This window comes from Zootoca vivipara, chromosome 16 (assembly GCF_965207765.1).
Source record: "Zootoca vivipara chromosome 16, rZooViv2.hap1.1, whole genome shotgun sequence".
In the NCBI taxonomy this organism is placed as follows: Eukaryota; Metazoa; Chordata; class Lepidosauria; order Squamata; family Lacertidae; genus Zootoca; species Zootoca vivipara.
This window is the reverse complement of record NC_142599.1, coordinates 15,269,596-15,288,280: the sequence shown is the minus strand read 5'-3', so window position 1 is coordinate 15,288,280 and position 18,685 is coordinate 15,269,596. Positions and strand designations below refer to the sequence as shown.

Genomic DNA, 18,685 nt, shown 5'->3' with positions numbered 1-18,685 from the left:
GGGTCACAGTCCCAGGGCCAAACCGCTTGGCACCCAGGGAAGAGCCGAGGCTCCAAACCAGGCATAGGCAAACTTGGCCCTCCAGATGTTTTGGGACTACAACTACCATGATCCCTAGCTAACAGGACCAGTGGTCAGGGATGATGGGAATTGTAGTCCCAAAATACCTGGAGGGCTGAGTTTGCCTATGCCTGCTCCAAACACTTACTTGGCTGGGAAGCTGCTGAGATGCCTGGAATGCCATGGGGGGCCATCCCAGCTGCCCCTGGTGCCGCCTGCTGCCCCGGAAGGCTCATCTGCTGCCCCATGGGGGGCCCGAGCACACCCATCCCTCCCTGGGGGCGAGATGCCATGCCCATGCCCGCTGCTCCTGCAGGTGGCCCGCCCGTCAGGGTCTGCAAGGCGTTCATGGGATCTGTGGAGAGAAGAAGGATCCCTGAGAAAGCCCCATAGAGACAGACAGCAATGCGCTGAAAGGAGCTAGCCCCTGGGCTCAGCTGTTCACCCCACCACTAGTCCCAGCAGCCACACAATGACGTCAGCCCCATCCAGCAAGCTGGGCAGAGGGGGAAGGGTCAACATTTTTTTGCAGAAAGCCTTGAAAAACTTTCAGGCTTACTCGCTGGTTTCAGCTTCTCTCTTTTTTAACCTTTTCTTTTTTATATACATATATTTTTAAAATAAAATTTTCTGTTTTACAGTTTAAAGTACTCCTTTTTGCTCTTATCCATGTAGAGGTAAGATGGCTGCATGGGAACTGCTCTTCAAAACCTCCACAGCTTCGCTTCTGTTACTCTGCTGAGTTTGAGGTGCTCACAACGAGCAGGTGTGAGTCCATTGCACCAGGGACCTTTTTTCCGGGAATGCTGTGTCTTCGTTCCTGTGATCGGAAGGTCGGTGAAGGTGCTCCAGTCGCCTAGCCCATGCACGCGCTTAAGACGCGGGCTGAACAGGGCGTACTGACAATTCTGTCAATTTAAGTTGTCAATTCTTCTTTGGTTAGCAGGCCCAGGGCCTCGCTCGTTTTCCACTTGGAGGCTAACAAAACATGGGCCGCAGTAGTGGCATACATAAATAACATTCTCTGACACCTGGGAATTTCAGTCTGAATTATCCCCAACAGAAAGGACTCTGGGGTTTTGTTTTTTTTGAGGTGGGGGAGTGCTTTTGAACATTTTTTTTTTTTTACCTTTCCTGTCACTGCATTGATCAGATAGAATAGAACCTGGGCCTGTCTGTGTGTCACATTTGCTTGCGACTGAGTTCTGGAAGGAAATCCAGCACAACGAGGAGACATGCCCTTGACACACCCATACACACCCACAGAACAGGAGTCAAAGTCCTCGGAAAGAGTTCTCAAGGAAGTCGCTAAGACATATATATATATATATATATATATAGGAAGGTGGAAGGTGATGAAGGAGCCATTCTTACCACTGACGGAGGCCTGGGACTTCTTGTTGTCTAGGAAAGAAAACAGCAACAACTGAAAAATTGTGCAGGGACATTTAGGCAAGAAAAATATTAGTCTAATTGGAATAAACAGCGGATTGGGGTGGGGTGCAGTGGGGGAGAGACTCAAACAAAATAGTTACACACCAGACAAGTGGGTAAATAAAGCAGAGGGAGGATTTGGGGATAGTTTTTTGTTGTTGTTGTTGTTTTACAAATACAGTGGAACCTTGGTTTACGAACTTGATCCGTTCCGAAAGTCCGTTCTTAAACCGAGGTGCGCTTTCCCTAATGAGGCGTCCTGCCGCCGGTGCCCTTCCACCATTCGGATTCCATTCTTAGACTGAGGTAAAGTTCTCAAACCGGGACACTATTTCCGCTTTTGCGGAGTTTGCAAACTGAATCATTCTTAAACCGGACTGTTCTTAAACCAAGGTACCACTGTAAACATTTTAAGTGTTTGATCTTATATGGGTTGTATTAACTAAAATCCTACTCAGAGCTGACACACTTGAATAAATGCACCAGTTAATCCAGTCCCTTAGTTTCAATGAATCTCCTCTGTGCATGACTAACATTATTCCCTCATTTCCCCCCAGCTTTTTGAGTTCTTTATTATTTAAACTTATATACTGCTTGAATGTAGTAAAATCACCAAGCAGTTTACAATAAACCCTTTTCATCCCCTCATCCTATGTAGTTTTAGAACTGGTAGCATTTTATTTGATAAGAATAAACCTGATTAATTTTTTTAAAAACCAGCAACCTTGGGAAAAGGAACTCCCCCGCCCCCAAGGTGTCATTCAGGATCGTTTCTCCACCAGAAACCCAAAGGTTATAGCGGAAACAGCCCCTGTGTTTCTTCAAGGCAGGGTCTTGAGTCAACAGCTGAAGCGGCAAAATTATTTTGCCAGAGCTAATAGGCTCTGCCCTGAACAGGATGATTTCCCTGCCCCGACGGTCCCCCCTCATCTCAAAGTTTCAAATGGCCAACAAGCGCTGTCCACAAACAGGCATGAGAATACTCACGGATATCCCGAAAGTGGATGATGAGTCTTGCCACAAGGGAAAGATACTCCTCCTAAAAGTTAAGAGAAATGAAAGTGCATTTTAGAAGCCAGGGAGGGAGAGTTGGAGGGCAGGGTGCATCTGACTCATTTCCTCCTCCTCCTCCTCCTCCTCCTCCTCCTCCTCCTCCTCCTCCTCCTCCTCCTCCTGGTCTCTCTCTAGAAGAGCAGCTTAGTTCTCAAACATTTTGGCTCCCGAATGCCGCAAACCCGGTACGACTGTACCTCACTTCCCACTATCTCACTGGTGAAACACAGAAGGGAAACTGCACTGACTCCAGAACCAGCCACAGTGAAAAAAGATGTCTCTCCCCCACCAGCCAGCTGTGTTTTACAGGGAACACTCTGCCCTCCAGGAGAGGCAGGAGATAGAATGGGAAATGGCTGGAGCTCCCTCGTAGAGCATCTCCTATGCATGGAGAAGGTCACAGGTAGGGCTGGGAAGGAACCCTGCCTGAAAACCTACACAGCCACTGCCAGTCAGTGTAGATGATACTGAGTCAGGTGGACCAAGGCAGTTTCTATGTTTGCCCCAGTGGGAAAGATTTGGGACTGGAAGGGGACATGGTGTATTCCACCTGGGCAGAGCTGCAAAGCTTATGAGGAAGGGAGGGACTAACCAAGGAAGCCACGACTGTTCTTAGACAGGCAACTGGCAGAAGACAGGATGCCCACCAGGGAAGTGAAACTAGCTGCTCTGAGAGTCACCTGCCCAGCCAGATTCAGGGGTTTCCCACTTTCCCTCTATAGTGGGAAGGGCAGGAGCTCAGGGGGTTGCATGCAGCAGGTGCCAATCATTGGAAGCATCTCCAGGAAGGGCTGGGAAAGAGAGCTTGCCTGAAACCCCAGAGAGCAGTTGCTGCCGGCCAGTGTTGTCAGTCCTGAGCTAGATGGACCAAGGGTCTGACTCCTCGGAAGAGGGCAACTGGAGCTTCGACCCCAAAATCGCTAGAGCCTGGACCGTCTCTCTCTCCTGCCCGCCCTTCACTTTCACCCTTGGCTCCTTCTCCTTACCCGTGATTTGGCCTTCATGAAAACGTGGTTCTCCATGTCTTTGCTGCTCTTATTGTGAGCCACTCCAGCCTTCCTCATGGCATCTTCACTGATGGGGAAAAGAAAGAAAACAGCTGAAGCACCAGAATCACAACTGCACGGAAAGGTGGCACCTTGGAAACAGGGCCCACCCCACAGGCTATTTCTGCTCAGCCCTTCTGCGGGATGAAGTTCACTTTCTTTTGAAAGGCGGAAGCCCCAGCCCCACTTCAGAAGAAATCATACAAGTGCATCCACCCCACAACACTCGCTGACACACAAGCAACCCACAAACACACTTCCACTCCTGCCCCAACAGGACTTTAGCTTTCTCACCTCCCTCTTCCTCCTCTTCTTGTAGGTAAAGGTAAAGGGACCCCTGACCATTAGGTCCAGTCATGACCGACTCTGGGGTTGCGCGCTCATCTCACATTATTGGCCGAGGGAGCCGGCCATGTGGCCAGCATGACAAAACCACTTCTGGCGAACCAGAGCAGCACACGGAAACGCCGTTTACCTTCCCGCTGTAGCGGTTCCTATTTATCTACTTGCATTTTGATGTGCTTTCGAACTGCTAGGTTGGCAGGAGCTGGGACCGATCAACGGGAGCTCACCCCGCCACAGGGATTCAAACCGCTGACCTTCTGATCAGCAAGCCATAGGCTCAGTGGTTTAACCCACAGAGCCACCTTGTAGGTATCAGGAATTAAATATTTTATTAATTTTTATTTATTGATGATATTTATATGCCGCTTAATATCCAGAATCCCCAAGCAGTTTACATAAAACACAACAACTGGGGGTTGTTTCCAGTGACATGGTTCCATTCCTACAAGCAAATGTCTTGGGGGACCCTCTGTACCAGATTTTGCAGGCACCAAGGGAGAGGAGAGGAAATCCAGGATGCCCCTCCCCACACAACATTGGAGGCACCCCCAAAAGCCAACCTTTAAATACCTGTGCGACAAAAGGCAGTGAAATATCACGTAAAAGTTCCGGGAAACGAAAGCAGTGCCAGAATAGCCTTGACACCTATGCTGTCACAACAGCCGTGGCACCACTGTTTTGATGAGCCGAAAGCAAGAGGCTCTATCCTCACCTGCAGCCCCTACTCACAGCAAGAGAGAGGCCCGAGCCCCACCCCAACATCATGAACCCCTCCCCTATGTTTGGGCCCAGCCATGCCACAGGAATATCAGACAGGATGGAACCTGGGGAAGGCGAGAGCAGCCGACAGAGCAGTTGTGGGCTGGAGAGAGACAAGAAGCTAGGGCTCCCCTTTCCAGAACACCCGCAACCTGTCTTTTACGCCACAATAAACATTCTGAAGTTACCTCTCTTTTGTGGGCTAACTGGGCAGAGGGTTAGAGAAGACCGATTGGGGGAAAATGTGTGAGGGTAATCCTCTCTTGTGAGACACAAGGTCTCAGCCAGCAAGCTTTAAGGCGATGGCTTTGAATGAAAGCAAAGCCTTGATCAGGAGAAGAGCGACACCCTTATTCTTTGCATAAAGAAAATCCAATAATAATCCAATACTAAATCAAGTTTACTTGAAAAGCAACCTAAGGAAAACAAGCTCAAATGAAATATACAATAAGGTGAAATATGCATAGAGAGGATATAATTAATGTAGAATATATGATGTGCTCTATTAAGAAAAGAAAAGTTTTATCAACTAATTATTAAAGACATCTACATCTGTTTTATCTGATTCTTTAGGAAAGGTGACAAATGAAATGCTAGAGACACGGGGCAATGGGGATTTATGGATTACAACTCCCATCGTTCTTGACCATTGACCAAGCAACATTTGGTGGTCCACAGGTCAGCCGTCCCCACCCACTCTTATATAATGAGAAGATTTTCACATCAATATTTGCAAGAAGGCTGAATGGAAATTTTTCCATATACAGTGGTACTTTGGTTTGCAACCGTTTTGGATGACAACCACTTCAAATCCTGAAGAGTGTGTCCCTTTTTTTGGATTACAACCTCTTTTTTTGGATTACAACCCATTTTTTGAGGCCCCATTGGTGAAAGTGCGCCTTGGGTTACAACCTGTTTTGGTTTACAACCGGATCTCTGGAACGGATTATGGTTGTAAACCAAGGTACCACTGTATATATCACTTCTTTTCGAGGTTCTAAAGACATTTAACATTGGAAATAATTTTCATTCTTGTGCTTTTGTACAATGAGTTAAACCAAGAGCAAAAGGTATAATGCATCTCTCTAAAGCAGAGCTTCCCAAACTTTTCATGTTGGTGACACATCATTTCATGACACACAATTCAATTTTACTAGCAAACCAGAGGTTAAATCCTTTTCAGCCCCGGGAGGAGCATGGGGAGCATATGCGTGACACACCTACATACCTCAGACAACACACTAACGTGTTGCAGCGCAGCACACAGTTGGGAAAACTCTGCTCTAAAAAGCACGAAAGGCAAGTGTTCCCTCTCAGCCTGTCTCCCTGGAATCACCTAATATGGAGCCCAATGATACTCCAGTCCAGAACATCTCTTCTGCATGAAGCTTTGCACTTGCTCTCCAGCCAAGACTTTGTCCGGAAAGGGAACATATGACCAGCTAAGATATACTGACTTTTTTGGTTTTGTTAAGTCTGTTTGACTGTTGCTTTCATTTTCCCTTTCTAATACTGTACTTGGATGTTTGGCTTCACTGGCTTAAAAATATACTTCTTGCTAAAACCACCTTATCACTACAGTATGTGTTTAACAGGAACTCTCAATCTCATGCAAAACTGGAACAAAAGGCACCCGACACAACTAGTCCCAGACTGAACAATATTTCTTCTATTGACATAAAAAATTAATGATAAAATAGCCTTCTCAAGATGACTTCCACCCTGTCTACATCACAGGGTGTTGGATATGGTGCAAACTGGTACCCCATCAGAGCACACCAGTGTGTTAATGCCAATCTGATGAAAGTGCAGGAGTCAGGACACAGAGCTTCCCCTCTGTCCTCAGGTTCCATATACTCAGAGCTCACACAGGAGATATCTGCTGATGAAAACTATAGAAGAGAAACACTCATGGGGTTGCGGCGCTCATCTTGTTTTTAGGCCGTGGGAGCCAGAGTTTGTCCACAAACAGCTTTTCGCGTCATGTGGCCAGCATGACTAAACCGCTTCTGGCGCAATGGGACTCAGTGGCGAGTGCCAGAGTGCAGGGAAACACCGTTTACCTTCCTGCTGCAGCGGTACCTATTTATCTACTTGCACTAGTATGCTTTCATACTGTTAGGTTGGCAGAAGCCGGGACAGAGCAACAGGAGCTCACCCCATCATGTGGATTCGAACCACCGACTTTCTGAACAAGCAGCCCAAGAGGCTCAGTGGTTTAGACCACAGCGCCACCCGCTTCCCTTTACCTTTATAGCATGCCTCTTCTAAGAGCTTCACATGCACCTCATCTCCAGACACAAACATCCAATCCCCTACCCCAGGCCAGAATGGGGCCAGTAGGGCAGACCACCCCAGACAAGCAGGTAAGAGGAAGGGGGCAACCATGCCACAATACCTAAGAACTGATGCACATCTTTCTCTAGCCCCTTTGCAATTTGTGAATAATGGGGCTTTCTGTTTTGTTCTTACACTCTTCCCCCCAAAAAAGTGGGGTGTGCTGCTCCCACACATGGAAAACACTCCCTCCAACATGTAGGCAAGTTCTCTCTTCACAAAGGCCAGGAAAACGCCTGGATGCTTTTGCCTTGCAGGCCCCCAGCCTGGATGCAAGGAGCAGAAGTAGATGTCCCTGCTCAGAGTGCCACCGCCATTTCTGGGGAGAAGGGGAGAGGATAATCAATCACAGCAGCCTCCCCTTCCCGCATGATAGCAGGGTGACTGAAGCAGAGCACTTGCAGAGCCCTCATGTGGCAACCCAAACACTTTCAGCACCTCCAGGCTCAGGGACTCTGTGCTCCTGCTGTGATCTCTGTCCTTCCCTCAGGTTCTCCAGATTGGCAAGCAAGCAGGCCAGCTTCTGCCGCTACCAGAGACTTTGAAGCAGCTATTTGGGAGAAGCGCAGATGACAAACCTTGCAGTAGGATTTGCCTACCCAGTGAACTAGCAAGTGAGATTCCTAATATGGATTGCCATCAGACAGAAGAAAGAGCCAGATTAGCACCCACAGGCACTGGGCTCATTGACCCACCCATCTTTTGGGGTGTGGGGCTGTCCCTTAGATGTCAGGACGCACACACCCTGATTGGTCTAGTGACCATCTGCTTTATGGAGGGTACTGGAGATGTGGTTGCCATCTTGGGATTTCTGTTCTCCCTCCCCTCTTTTGTCGAGAAGGGCAAAGCACAGCGACCCACTGCAGGAACCAAACCAGGGGGAAAACCCAACTATGTCTAAATCAGCAGGCTTTCCAAGGGAAAAGATCCCACCGGGAGCTGATCCCTGAGCAAAGCCTCTACCTGCCAAGGCATCAGAACCCACATACACACACTCTCTCGGAATCTCCTCCCTTCCAGGCAACTCTCTCCTCCGTGGGTCAGTGTGGCCCCTGGAATGCCTGCCCAACGCATATCCTGCTGCGGCTGCGAAGGGCGCCTGGCCCACCTTGCACGACGCCCCCTTCCTCAGGGAGGACGGAACGTGATGGGGGCCAAAGTCTGGCGAACTATGGGCAATAGTAGGCAAGGCAATTTCCCTTGCAGGTGGGCCACCACTCAGCCAAGTGAAACAGGGCCATGGAGCCAAAATCCCTGTCCCCCCAGAGGGTCCTTTTCGAAGAAGACTGCGTCCAGAAATTGGCGAAGAGGGCGAGCGGGGGTGGGGGGACGCCGTCGTTTCCTCTCCCCACCCCCACCTCGGCGAGGTTCGTTTCAGCATCCCTCCCCGTACCCTCGCTCCCGTAACAACAGGAGGGGCAGTCGCGGGTTACGCCATCCCGGGACCCGATTTGGGGCACCTGCACGCCACTCACAGCTTCCAGGAGGGCCTCGAAACGGGCAGAACCGGCTCCATCACCCGGCCCGTATCGCCGGCCAAACCAGGCCAGAGGCTTCCTGCTGCTGCTGCTTCCGCTGCCGCCGCTACTGATACCGGGGCTGCCCGTGAGGCGCGCGAGCAGAGGAGCCGGCCGAAGTTGGTTCTCTGGGCCGCCCCGAGCCTCCCCTTCCCTTTCCCCCTCCCTCCGCGGACTCACATCTGGCTGACGAGCTTCTGCCTGAAGTTGGCGCTGCGCCAGTCGTTCTCCTCCATGCCGAGGCCGCCCGCCGCCGCCGATCCGAGGGCCAAGCGAGCTGAGGAGCTACTGACTTGAGTGAGCGGCGGGCGCAGCGACGCTTCTTCCGGCCACCGGAAGTCGCTCGACGAAGCGCGCCTCTCCCGGAGCACGACGGGATAGGTAGTTCGCGGGCAGCGGGGGCTTCTGGGAAGTAGGCGGCTCAGAGGCGGAGGGCATCCGGGCGCAGGACATTTCCTTGCCCCGAGGCTGATTTGCGCGTGCCCCGCCACGCCCCTTAAGAGGCGGGTCGTCCTCTGCGGGGGGGGGGAGGGCGGCGGCGGCGGAGGATGTGGGAGGGAACTGACGGTCTGGCCGAGCCGCCCGTCTCTATGGTTTCCGGCAGTTGAAACCGGAAGGCGGTGGAGGTGCGCTCAGGTCGGGGGAGGAGGGCGATGACAGCGGCCTCAGATGGCTCTGCGCCTTAGTCCGCGGGCGCCTCTTGAGCATGTGCAGAGCACAAGTTGACCCCGAGTTCTGGCTGGAGGGGCCCGAGGTGTGGCTTCTCCGCCGCCTTCTTACTCAGAAAGATCCTTGTTTTGCTTCCGCATCAGACTTGGCCTCTTCACCCTCTTGCCCTCCTGACCTCAGAGTCCAGTTCCTCGGAGAGTCCTTTATCTCTCTCCCCTTCCCTCTGCGATATCTTCACTCATGCCCCTCTCTAAGCCATTTTTATTTTTATTTTTTTGATCTGGGCTGCCCTATATATAACGTATTGGAAGTTCTTCCGTGGGCTCAGAGGGGTGGGATGATTAATAAATAAGGTTTCGAGTCAGAAAACCCAACATTTTCCTCTGCAAATTGCTCTACAGGAAACCCCCCAAGCTGCTTTCCTTGCGTCCCTGGAGTCTGGCCTGGAATGGCAGAAGATCAGGAGCTGGCAAAGCCAGCCAGGACGTTCCCAGAGCCCTGGGCCAAGGGGGGCTCTGGCAACACCTACCGAAGTGCGCAACACTCCCAGGCTTTACTGAATGGCTTGGTGGCTCTCCGGGACAGCGGCATCCTCTTTGATGTTATCCTGCGTGTGGAGGGGAAGCCGATTGAGGCTCATCGGATCCTCCTGGCGGCATCATGCGATTACTTCAGGTCTGTCTGGAATAGAACCGAAACAGTATTATGCATGAACTGGAAATGTTTATGTTTGGTTCTGAAATTTATGCACAAATTTGTTGTGGTAGTCTTCAGTAAATCTTAGCACATTGTGGAGGCTGAACATCGGTGCCTCACAGTAGCCACCCAGATGCCCTAGGGAAGCCCACAAACAGGGTATGAATGCCCCAGCAGCAGTCTCCCCTCCTGTGGTTTCCAGCTACTGGTATTCAGAAGCATGATGAGGTTTAATGGGAAATTGGTGCAGAATAGAAATAAAATAAAATGAAATAAATGTCAACATTAGGGTGGTGCAGAGTAGAAAGCTAGGCAATAACCTGTAGAAAGAATGGCCAATAGAGCAAGACCGAAAACTGCTCCCACATCAACTGAGTCATGGCATTGCTCATAGAATTATAGTTGGAATGAACCCAAAGGTCATCTAGTCCAACCCCCTGCAATGCAGGGATCTCAGCTAAGATGCCCTCATTCCCCAATTAGGATCTCTCCTCATATCGTTGCACCCCAACTCCCATAGGCTCCTGCCTCATTGGCAGTGGTTGGGGAAGATATATATATATATCGCATATATATCGGTCTTCAGTAATGGTGGTGATATGGAACCCACAAACATTTCCCTTATGCAGCTGAATTGAACCTCCATGAACAGAAGAGCAGGTCCCACGCATTCACACCTGTCCCAACAGCTCTTGCCTAACACACCTGTGCCTATACCAGTCCACTTTTAAACCAGCCAGCTAGTGGGATGAATAAGGCTGAAATGTACCAAGCAGGTCTGATGACCCACAGTCCATACAGCAACACAGGCACCCAGTGGGCCTCCTCCAGAGGGGCACATGTCCTCTTTGCCCCAAGCCTCAGTACATAGGAAGCTGCCTTCTATGAGCCAGACCATTCATCTGTCTACCTTATTGATGGCTACACTGGCTGGCAGAGGACAGGGTTTCAAGCAGGGGATCTCCCCTAGCCCTGCCTGGAGATGCTGCTAGGGGCTGAACCTGGGACCTTCTGCATGCAGAACAGATGCTCCAACACTGAGTCACGGCTGTTCCGCAGTCGTTGACGTTGGTCCAACCAGCCTCTTAGCCTGACCTGCTTCTTGTGTGGCTGCTATGAAGTCTAAGTGGAGTATCTCTGTACAAGGTGCTTAAGTTCCTTGGAGGAAGGAGTACGGCATAGAAATGGGATCAGTAATTGCCCCCATACGCAACCTGGAATCCCTGTGCAGGTTCCTTTCTGGAAGCATGACTGAAAGCAGCTCTTTCCTTTAATAGGGGGATGTTTGCTGGCGGACTAAGAGAAATGGAACAGGAAGAGGTCCACATTCAGGGTGTGTCTTATAACGCCATGTGTCAAATCCTGAACTTCATATATACTTCGGAACTGGAGCTTGGCCTCAGCAATGTGCAGGAAATACTGACTGCCGCCTGCCAGCTTCAGGTGAGAGAGTTGGCAGCTCTGAAAGGCTTGTCGGGGAAGGAACATGGCAAAGCCCAGGTGCCCACTTGATGGGCAGCCACTTTAGGCCGCAGTCCAAAGTTCCTTTATGTGGGTGGTGGATTGGTCAGAGGTGCCTTTCCACCCAGCTCTTTGGGCCTCTGCTGGCGGCCCACACGCCAGGAATGGGGGAAGGCTGAACTGGTACCACTGCCCTCGCTGGAGCATCACAGGGCCTAATCTGGGTCTGGCTGCTGCACCTGCTTTAAGCTACCACAGCCATTTACCTTCCATCTTGGCTAGTATGAGCAGTAGGAGTGCAGATCAGTCCTGGCTCTGCTGCTCTGTTAAGCACCACCACTGCCCAGATGGGGATTGGCAGCCCAGCCCTTTGAACTTATTAATAAGTAGGATCATTAAAGGGCTCTCAGAGTGTTTTACATACAGTCAAAACCATTCAGGCTTACAGCCTAAAAAACACAGAACACAAGGGGGAAAGGACAGGGAGGGAAGAGGAGAATAAAAACAAAAACTCAGGCACCAGTTTATAACCAGTTCTTCCTATATTGACTAGCTGGCACAGTTCAGGGGTAGGATGTGCCTGGTGGAGGTGGGCCTCCAGCAAATCTGATGAAATGAGCCCTGTTTCCTACCTCTCCTACTGAGGCAGCATGATGGAATATCTGCCCCGAGGGAACAATTGAAGGGGGAGGAGCAGCAGAGCCAATGGAGTGAGCTCTGCCTCCCAGCTCTCCCACTTCTGCTCTTGCAGCCAGCAGTGCCACAGAGGCTCCCAGCTACGAGGGTTTGCTTGACCCTGTTGCTATAAAGTCTTTGATCTAAAGACTGGTTTGCTCTCCTTTTGCTACATGGATGTGCCATGATTCTGGCTCAGCCTCCATCACCTTGGAATTAAAAAATGTTTCCACTCGCAGTGCTGCTTGCCAGTTCAGTAGATCTTGACCTGATTTCTGTGCTTCATTAGTAAAATATGAACATGGGATTTGGACTTGGTATGTATGATGCAAAATTCTGCATGCTGTGGGTGGCTTTCGATCCTATTGGAGGGTAGGGTTGGAGTCCCTCGCAGCTCCGTATCAGAGGGGCTCTTTTTCTTTCTCCTTTGCAGATCCCAGAGGTTATCAAGTTCTGCTGCGACTTCCTCATGTCCTGGGTGGACGAGGAGAACGTCTTGGATGTGTACAAGCTGGCTGACCTTTTCCACCTGAGCCACCTGAGCGAGCAGCTGGACTCCTATGTTCTGAAAAACTTTGTCACTCTCTCCAGGACAGAAATGTACCGCCAGTTCCCCCTGGAAAAGGCCTACGCCCTCCTCAGCAGCAACACCTTGGAGGTCAGCTCTGAGAATGAGGTTTACGAGGGGGCCCTGCTCTACCATTACACTCCAGAGCAAGTGGAAACGGATCAGGTCTCCTTGATGGAGCCCCCAAAGCTGCTGGAGACGGTCCGCTTCCCCTTGATGGACTTTCCTGTCCTGCAGAGGCTTCACGACAAGCTCAGCCCGTGCCCTTTGAAGGAGACAGTGGCGAGTGCTCTGATGTACCACAAGAACGAGTGCCTGCAACCCATGATGCAGAGCCCCCACACTCAGCTGAGGTCCGAGTTTTGCTGTGTGGTGGGCTTTGGGGGGATCCACTCCACCCCTTCCACTGTCGTCAGCGACCAGGCCAGGTATCTGAACCCACTGCTGGGAGAGTGGAGGCACTTCACAGCAGCCTTGTCCCCCAGGATGTCTAACCAGGGAATTGCAGTCCTCAACAACTTTGTCTACTTGGTTGGAGGAGATAACAACATCCATGGTTTTCGAGCAGAAAACAGGTGTTGGAGGTAAGAGCAGCTATTTGTGATACTACCTTTCTAAGTTACTGGCAAGTGGGGTTGTCCCATTACCGGTAGGTTTCAGTCCTCAACACCCTTAGGCATTGAACACAGTGAGACATGCATCAGATTGCCCTGTTAATCAGGAAGCTGGCACCCTCAGAGAAGGGGAACAACCCAAGCAACTTCCTAGTCCCTCATATAGGGCATTGACAAAGAATAAAACCACGCCCGGCTGGGTGTGAAGGGAGGTGTTTTTATTTATCTCCTCTTCTGACGCTATCCAAGAATGCCCCCTCAATGTTTTCTGAGCTCTGTAAACAAGGTGCTTCATGCCTCAGCCGTACTGTGATTTATTGTTGCCTCAGGCTCCTGGTTGCCTCTTTCCAACTCAGAGTGCATTGAGGTCATGAAACATGAGATGCCTGATATGAAGCAGCTCAAAGATAGTGCCCAGTGGGCTTTTGACAGCTGTGGAGTGACTGGATTGGTTAAACCTCTCTCTCTCTCTGACAGTCCTTGTATCTGTAAAGCAGGGATAATTCTATCTGCACACACAGGACATACTAACCCCTGAAATTGTATTGCTGCCTATTAAATGTAACAAAGACTGAACTATTTTGGTACCATAACAATGGCAAAAAATGGAACTTTGTCCACTTACTATCTACAGGCATTGAGAGAGGGGAGCGTGTCAGAAAATGCACACAAACACACATGCATTTTGGAACAGTGTTGTTCCATCATATTTTCATATCGGGGTTGAGATGGGGAAATTGTTCCCCTTGAGTGAATATTAGTCTGGCAAAGGGATTAATCTCTCAATTAAAACTGAGAAGATCACACAGTGAGTGCAGCTGCCCTAGTGCTGTGCTCTTTTCTCACAAAGCAGAGCTAGGGCGGCTATAGTCCGACATATGTGCTGCAAAGACTAGTGGTTCTCACGTTGAAAAGCCTGGCAAGAGCAATAGAGGGAGTGGCTGGTGGGAGGACAGGCAGATGCACTTGGAAGCAATGGGATGCGGGGAGATAAATGGGTGGCAGGAACAGCAGGTAGAGCCCGTGGGCACCATCCATCCCTGGCAGTACAGATTGGCCATCCTCTTCCTTTGCAAGGTACGACCCACGCCACAACCGGTGGTTCCAGATCCAGTCTCTCCAGCGAGAGCATGCGGACCTCTGCGTCTGTGTGGTGGGAGAGTACATCTACGCCGTGGGAGGACGGGATTACCACGAAGAACTGCGGGAAGTGGAAAGATACGACCCCAAAACCAACACCTGGGAATACGTGGCCCCTCTCAGGAAGGAGGTAAGGAGATGAGAAGGCAGGAGTTGGGCAAGTAGCCAGGGAAAGCAGGAGCTTTTCCAACATCACGGGCATCTGGGAGATCCGAAGCAGGGCGCCGGCTAAGCTGAACCCAGCTGAACCCAGTGAGGTTTGGGCCGGCGTGTTTTCCATAAATTTTGCTACTGCCATAACTGGGGGTGCAGGGGGTACTGCTTGTGGGCTTTCCCATTAGGGCATCTCGTTGGCCACAGTGAGAACGGGATGCTGGACCGGATGGGCCATTGGCCTGATCCAACTGAACTGTTCTTATGATCAGCATTCACTTTCCTAAACATTGTATTTTGCGGAGGCGGGAAGTAGCGCCTGAGCGTCTGGCCCTTGGGGTTGCAGAAATGTGGAAATAAGTGATAGTCGAGGTACAGAGCAAAGTTGGGGTTGACGGGGAATTACGGAGAATAAGGAAGGCTACGCGGTTATTAACAGCACAGAAATTTGACAGCAGAATTTAGTGCAGAATTTACGGGATGACGAGATGGTTGGACAGTGTTCTCGAAGCTACCAACATGATTCTGACCCCAAACTGCAGGAGGCAGTGGAAGACAGGAGTGCTTGCCGTGCTCTGGTCCATGGGGTCACAAAGAGTCGGACACATCTAAATGACTAAACAACAAGTGTTGGGGCAGGTGGTGGACCATGTGTCATGAAGGTTTCTGCATCACCTGGCAAATGGAAAGGGTTATGATAGGTGCTCAAAGCGACTTCCTGGGAGCAGTGCCCAAGTTTCTGTTTGGTGTTTGATCCAAGGCAGACAGTGCCCTGACCCACTGGCCCAAAGGTGGGGTCATGGGGGTAGTTTGGCACAGGGATACCAAAGGAGGATGTCGAAAATCCCAGAGTGATCAGTTCTAGTGCATTATTGTAAGAAAGAGCATGCTCCTTTGGAGAGGGTGGTGTATAAATTGGGAGAGGGGTGAGGAGAGGAGTGATGTGCACCAGAAAGCCAGGCTCGAGCCATCCATCATTTGGAGGTCAAGCTCTGAGAATTTCCTCCAATTCCAGTCCTAGGAATTTCGGCTAAATATCTCCACATGGCCTCATTTGCTGAGGGTGGAGGTGGGTAGGTAAGCTTTGCTGGCAGCACCTGACTCCTCCCTCTCTTCTGTTGACACAGGTTTACGCACACGCTGGAGCTGAGTTGGACGGACGGATGTACATCACTTGTGGGAGGCGAGGCGAGGACTACCTGAAGGAACTCCATTGCTATGACCCTGTAGACAATCGCTGGGACAGCCTGGCCGACGGCCCTGTCCGGAGGGCCTGGCATGGGATGGCAGCGCTGCTGGGCAGGCTGTACGTGATTGGAGGGAGTAACAACGACTCTGGCTACAGGCGGGACGTTCACCAGGTGAGGAGGCAGCTGCGCTCTGCCCAGGGGCTGTATCCAATGCAGAGTAGGTCCACGGCAATCTAGAGACTGGATTCAGTGGGCCTCCTCTGAGTATGACTCAGCTGGCAACAAGCCATGAACACCCAGGGCTGGTTTTGTTCTGTCTGCCTGCCTATTAACTTAAAACGCCAGGCGGTTTGGTAGCCTCTCCTCCAACTTCTGTGGGGCAGCTGCAGGGGGAGAGGAGCCGCAAGCCCTTGCTAGGACTCCCTGGTAGGGGGACTTGTTCTCCATCATGACCAGAGATCTCCTGTTGCTTTTGCCTCCCTCCCAGGTGGCCTGCTATTCCCCCAGCACTGCTCAGTGGACCACTGTGTGCCCTTTGCCTGCAGGGCACGGCGAACCCGGCATTGCCGTCCTGGATCACATGATCTACGTTTTAGGGGGCAGATCCCACAACCGGGGGATTCGCATGCATTACGTCCACGTTTATGATGCTGACAGAGACTGCTGGGAGAGAGGCCCTCGGTTAGAGGACAACATCTCTGGGATGGCCGCCTGCGTCCTCACCCTGCCCAGGGCCATTATCATGAATGCAGAGAGGTGGACCCCTGAACGGCATCAAAACAGGCTCCAGAACCACCCAGACATTTCTTCAGAGGTCATGAGCATGTTAGATTGGGAGGAATTTGACCATCTGAGTGACAACTGAGCAGCAGTTGAGGTTCCAGCTGAGGCAAGGGAATGTCACGCAAGCCTCTTTGCTTTCTGCTTCTTCTTCCCCGCAGCTGAGGTGGGTGGTGTGGTTCTCCTGATTTTGGAGGAGGGCCACACTATAGCTCCTTAGCCCCACTGACGGTGTGGGAGGAGGCAATCTGGTCCCCTCAGCAGGCCTTGTTAGCCTGCTGCCAACGAGGCCGGAAGCCAGCCATCGCAAAAGGGAGGCCTGGATTTCTGGCTGGTGTCGCTCCTATGTGCAGCATGGGCACTTTGCTTTGGAGGGAGGCTGGGTCCTATGGTGTGCCCCCCGCAACTGAACCACTGGAAGGCTTTTAGGAACAACTGGGTGGATCTTTGGTAGCAGCCAATCCATGTTTTTAATATGTGGTGACTTTCTGTGTTCTAAGACAGTGTTACTAGATGTCCCCGTTTCCCGGGGACAGTCCCCAGATTTGCAAATTTGCCCTGGACAAATTCCATCCCCAGAATTTCCCTGGATTTCATCTAATGTCCCTGGGAAACTTGGCAGCAGCAGCAGCGGCAGTCTCAGCAGCTCAGAGCCAGCCTGGTAGCGCAGTTGGCTCTGGCTGGCTTCAGAAGCTGCCCGCTGCCGTGGCGCCCGCCATTTTGCCTCGCTGGAAGTCTCCATATGATGTGTTGCGCACATCTGTTTCTTGTTGTTTTCACCTCCTCCCCAAAAGGAGGGGCCTCTGGTGTCCTGGGCAGCAGCTAAGCATGTTTGGCCTGCATACAGGCTTCTGCTACACTGCAAAATGTCCCTGCCAGCTGTGCCTCCTCTGGCATGGCCCAGAAAGTAGAAACTTCCACCACCTCTGTAGCACCTCTGGATTTCAGGCAAGGAAGTTTGAGCCAATTGCCCTTCTTGGAGTGCAGGTAATGTGAAGAGCCATTTCCCTGTAGAATGTCCCCCCCCCCAATTCGCTCCCTGTACCTACCCAGGCGTGCCTGTCTGGGGTTCAGGCATCAAGCTGGAGTGCCTGTCCACAAGTGGATTATCGTTTTCGCTTTGCCCCTGGCAAATTCTCTGTCGCCAAACATAGAGCAGATCAGGGATGACAATACAAAAAACTCAGGGGCAGAAGACAATGAAATGAAACCAGCCATAGAAGCACATGGGCTCTGAGGCAGGCATGCCAACATAGCTGGTGGATGGGTTGAAAGCTGTCTTTGGGCAGGATGTTTTGCAACAGCTTAAAAATAGCTGTGACTGAACTGAATGACGTTCCCTGCCCAGGAGTCATGTAAAAATTATTAGCTGTTTTGTGTGTGTGTATATATATGTATTTACTGTATGTATGTATGTATGTATGTATACATATAAAACCCAGACGTTCCCAATAACATTGTCATGTTTAATTGCTTGGCTGTTTTCCTGCTGTTTACTGCACAGTTTCCCCAGAGGATACAGCTTCTGTTGGGCAGAACGTTTATAGCTAACTGACTTGTTTTCCATTCAGGAGCAGCCTGGCAGCAGGTCGACTTCAGTCCATGGCACCTGCAAATAGGAGTGGAGAGACTCCTGCTCAAAATCACTCCCCATTGGGTTACATGATACTGAGCTGGGTGGGCCCAAAGGCTTGGCTTGGTGCATGGAAGTTTTCTGCGTTCCTTATTGTTTGTACCATGAAGGGTGGGAGGTGGGAAGAGAGGCGGAGCTGAAGCCTTGGATGCAGCTGGGGTCCAGATGGGCACTTAGGTAGGCGACTGTGAGAAAGCAGCCTTCAACAAGCAAGAGGGTGGGAGATTTGATCTGATCTACAGGGCATAATCCACCCCTAGAACAGAGGTTTTCAACCTTTTTCAGTCCACAACTCCCTTAAGCAACTACATTCTTTCTGCGACACCCCTGTGGGGCTCAGGAGCCAAGTTATGTCACCTCTTGCCTGCAGAAGTGGCAGCCTCTCACCCTTTTTCAAACACCCTCCCTTGTGGAGTGTTCCCTCAACCTCCTCTCCTTGGGAGTCCTTGGCAACCCTGACCATCATTCAAGGCACCCTAGTTGAAAACCACTGCCCTAGAAAATGAAATGTTTGTTTCAGTGGCAGGGGATGATGGGAGTTTCCTACCCCTATAG

At 51.0% G+C, this 18,685-nt stretch overlaps 2 protein-coding genes across 9 annotated transcripts in view; one reads left to right on the top strand and one right to left on the bottom strand.

Moving 5' to 3' along the window:
* MED15 (mediator complex subunit 15) overlaps positions 1 to 8,901 on the bottom strand; it is a 28,153-nt gene extending 19,252 nt beyond the window's left edge. For 2 of the 4 annotated variants that reach the window (XM_060269716.2, XM_088659911.1), the window contains exons 1-5: positions 8,732 to 8,900; positions 3,534 to 3,621; positions 2,482 to 2,533; positions 1,435 to 1,464; positions 209 to 415 (exon numbers count right to left, since the gene is read on the bottom strand). In XM_060269716.2, the coding sequence (XP_060125699.2) occupies positions 209 to 415; positions 1,435 to 1,464; positions 2,482 to 2,533; positions 3,534 to 3,621; positions 8,732 to 8,787 (433 nt within the window). In that variant the 5' untranslated portion in view covers positions 8,788 to 8,900. Of the gene's footprint in view, positions 1 to 208; positions 416 to 1,434; positions 1,465 to 2,481; positions 2,534 to 3,533; positions 3,622 to 7,095; positions 7,354 to 8,731 lie in introns of all 4 variants that reach the window. The other 2 variants (XM_060269714.2, XM_060269715.2) reach the window with 2 other exon arrangements.
* Positions 8,902 to 8,959: 58 nt separating this feature from the next.
* KLHL22 (kelch like family member 22) lies at positions 8,960 to 17,949 on the top strand. Of its 5 annotated transcripts, none has more exons than XM_035099272.3 (7): positions 8,960 to 9,177; positions 9,622 to 9,895; positions 11,194 to 11,359; positions 12,486 to 13,204; positions 14,312 to 14,504; positions 15,655 to 15,888; positions 16,205 to 17,949. In XM_035099272.3, exons 2-7 carry the CDS (start codon positions 9,669 to 9,671, stop codon positions 16,580 to 16,582), a joined length of 1,917 nt encoding a protein of 638 aa, XP_034955163.1. In that variant the 5' UTR covers positions 8,960 to 9,177; positions 9,622 to 9,668; the 3' UTR covers positions 16,583 to 17,949. The 5 variants fall into 5 exon arrangements, with proteins under 5 accessions (XP_034955163.1, XP_088516041.1, XP_088516040.1 ...); XM_035099271.3 differs by having other exon boundaries at positions 9,165 to 9,305; XM_088659915.1 differs by lacking the exon at positions 11,194 to 11,359 and having other exon boundaries at positions 9,144 to 9,177.
* Positions 17,950 to 18,685: the final 736 nt, after the last annotated feature.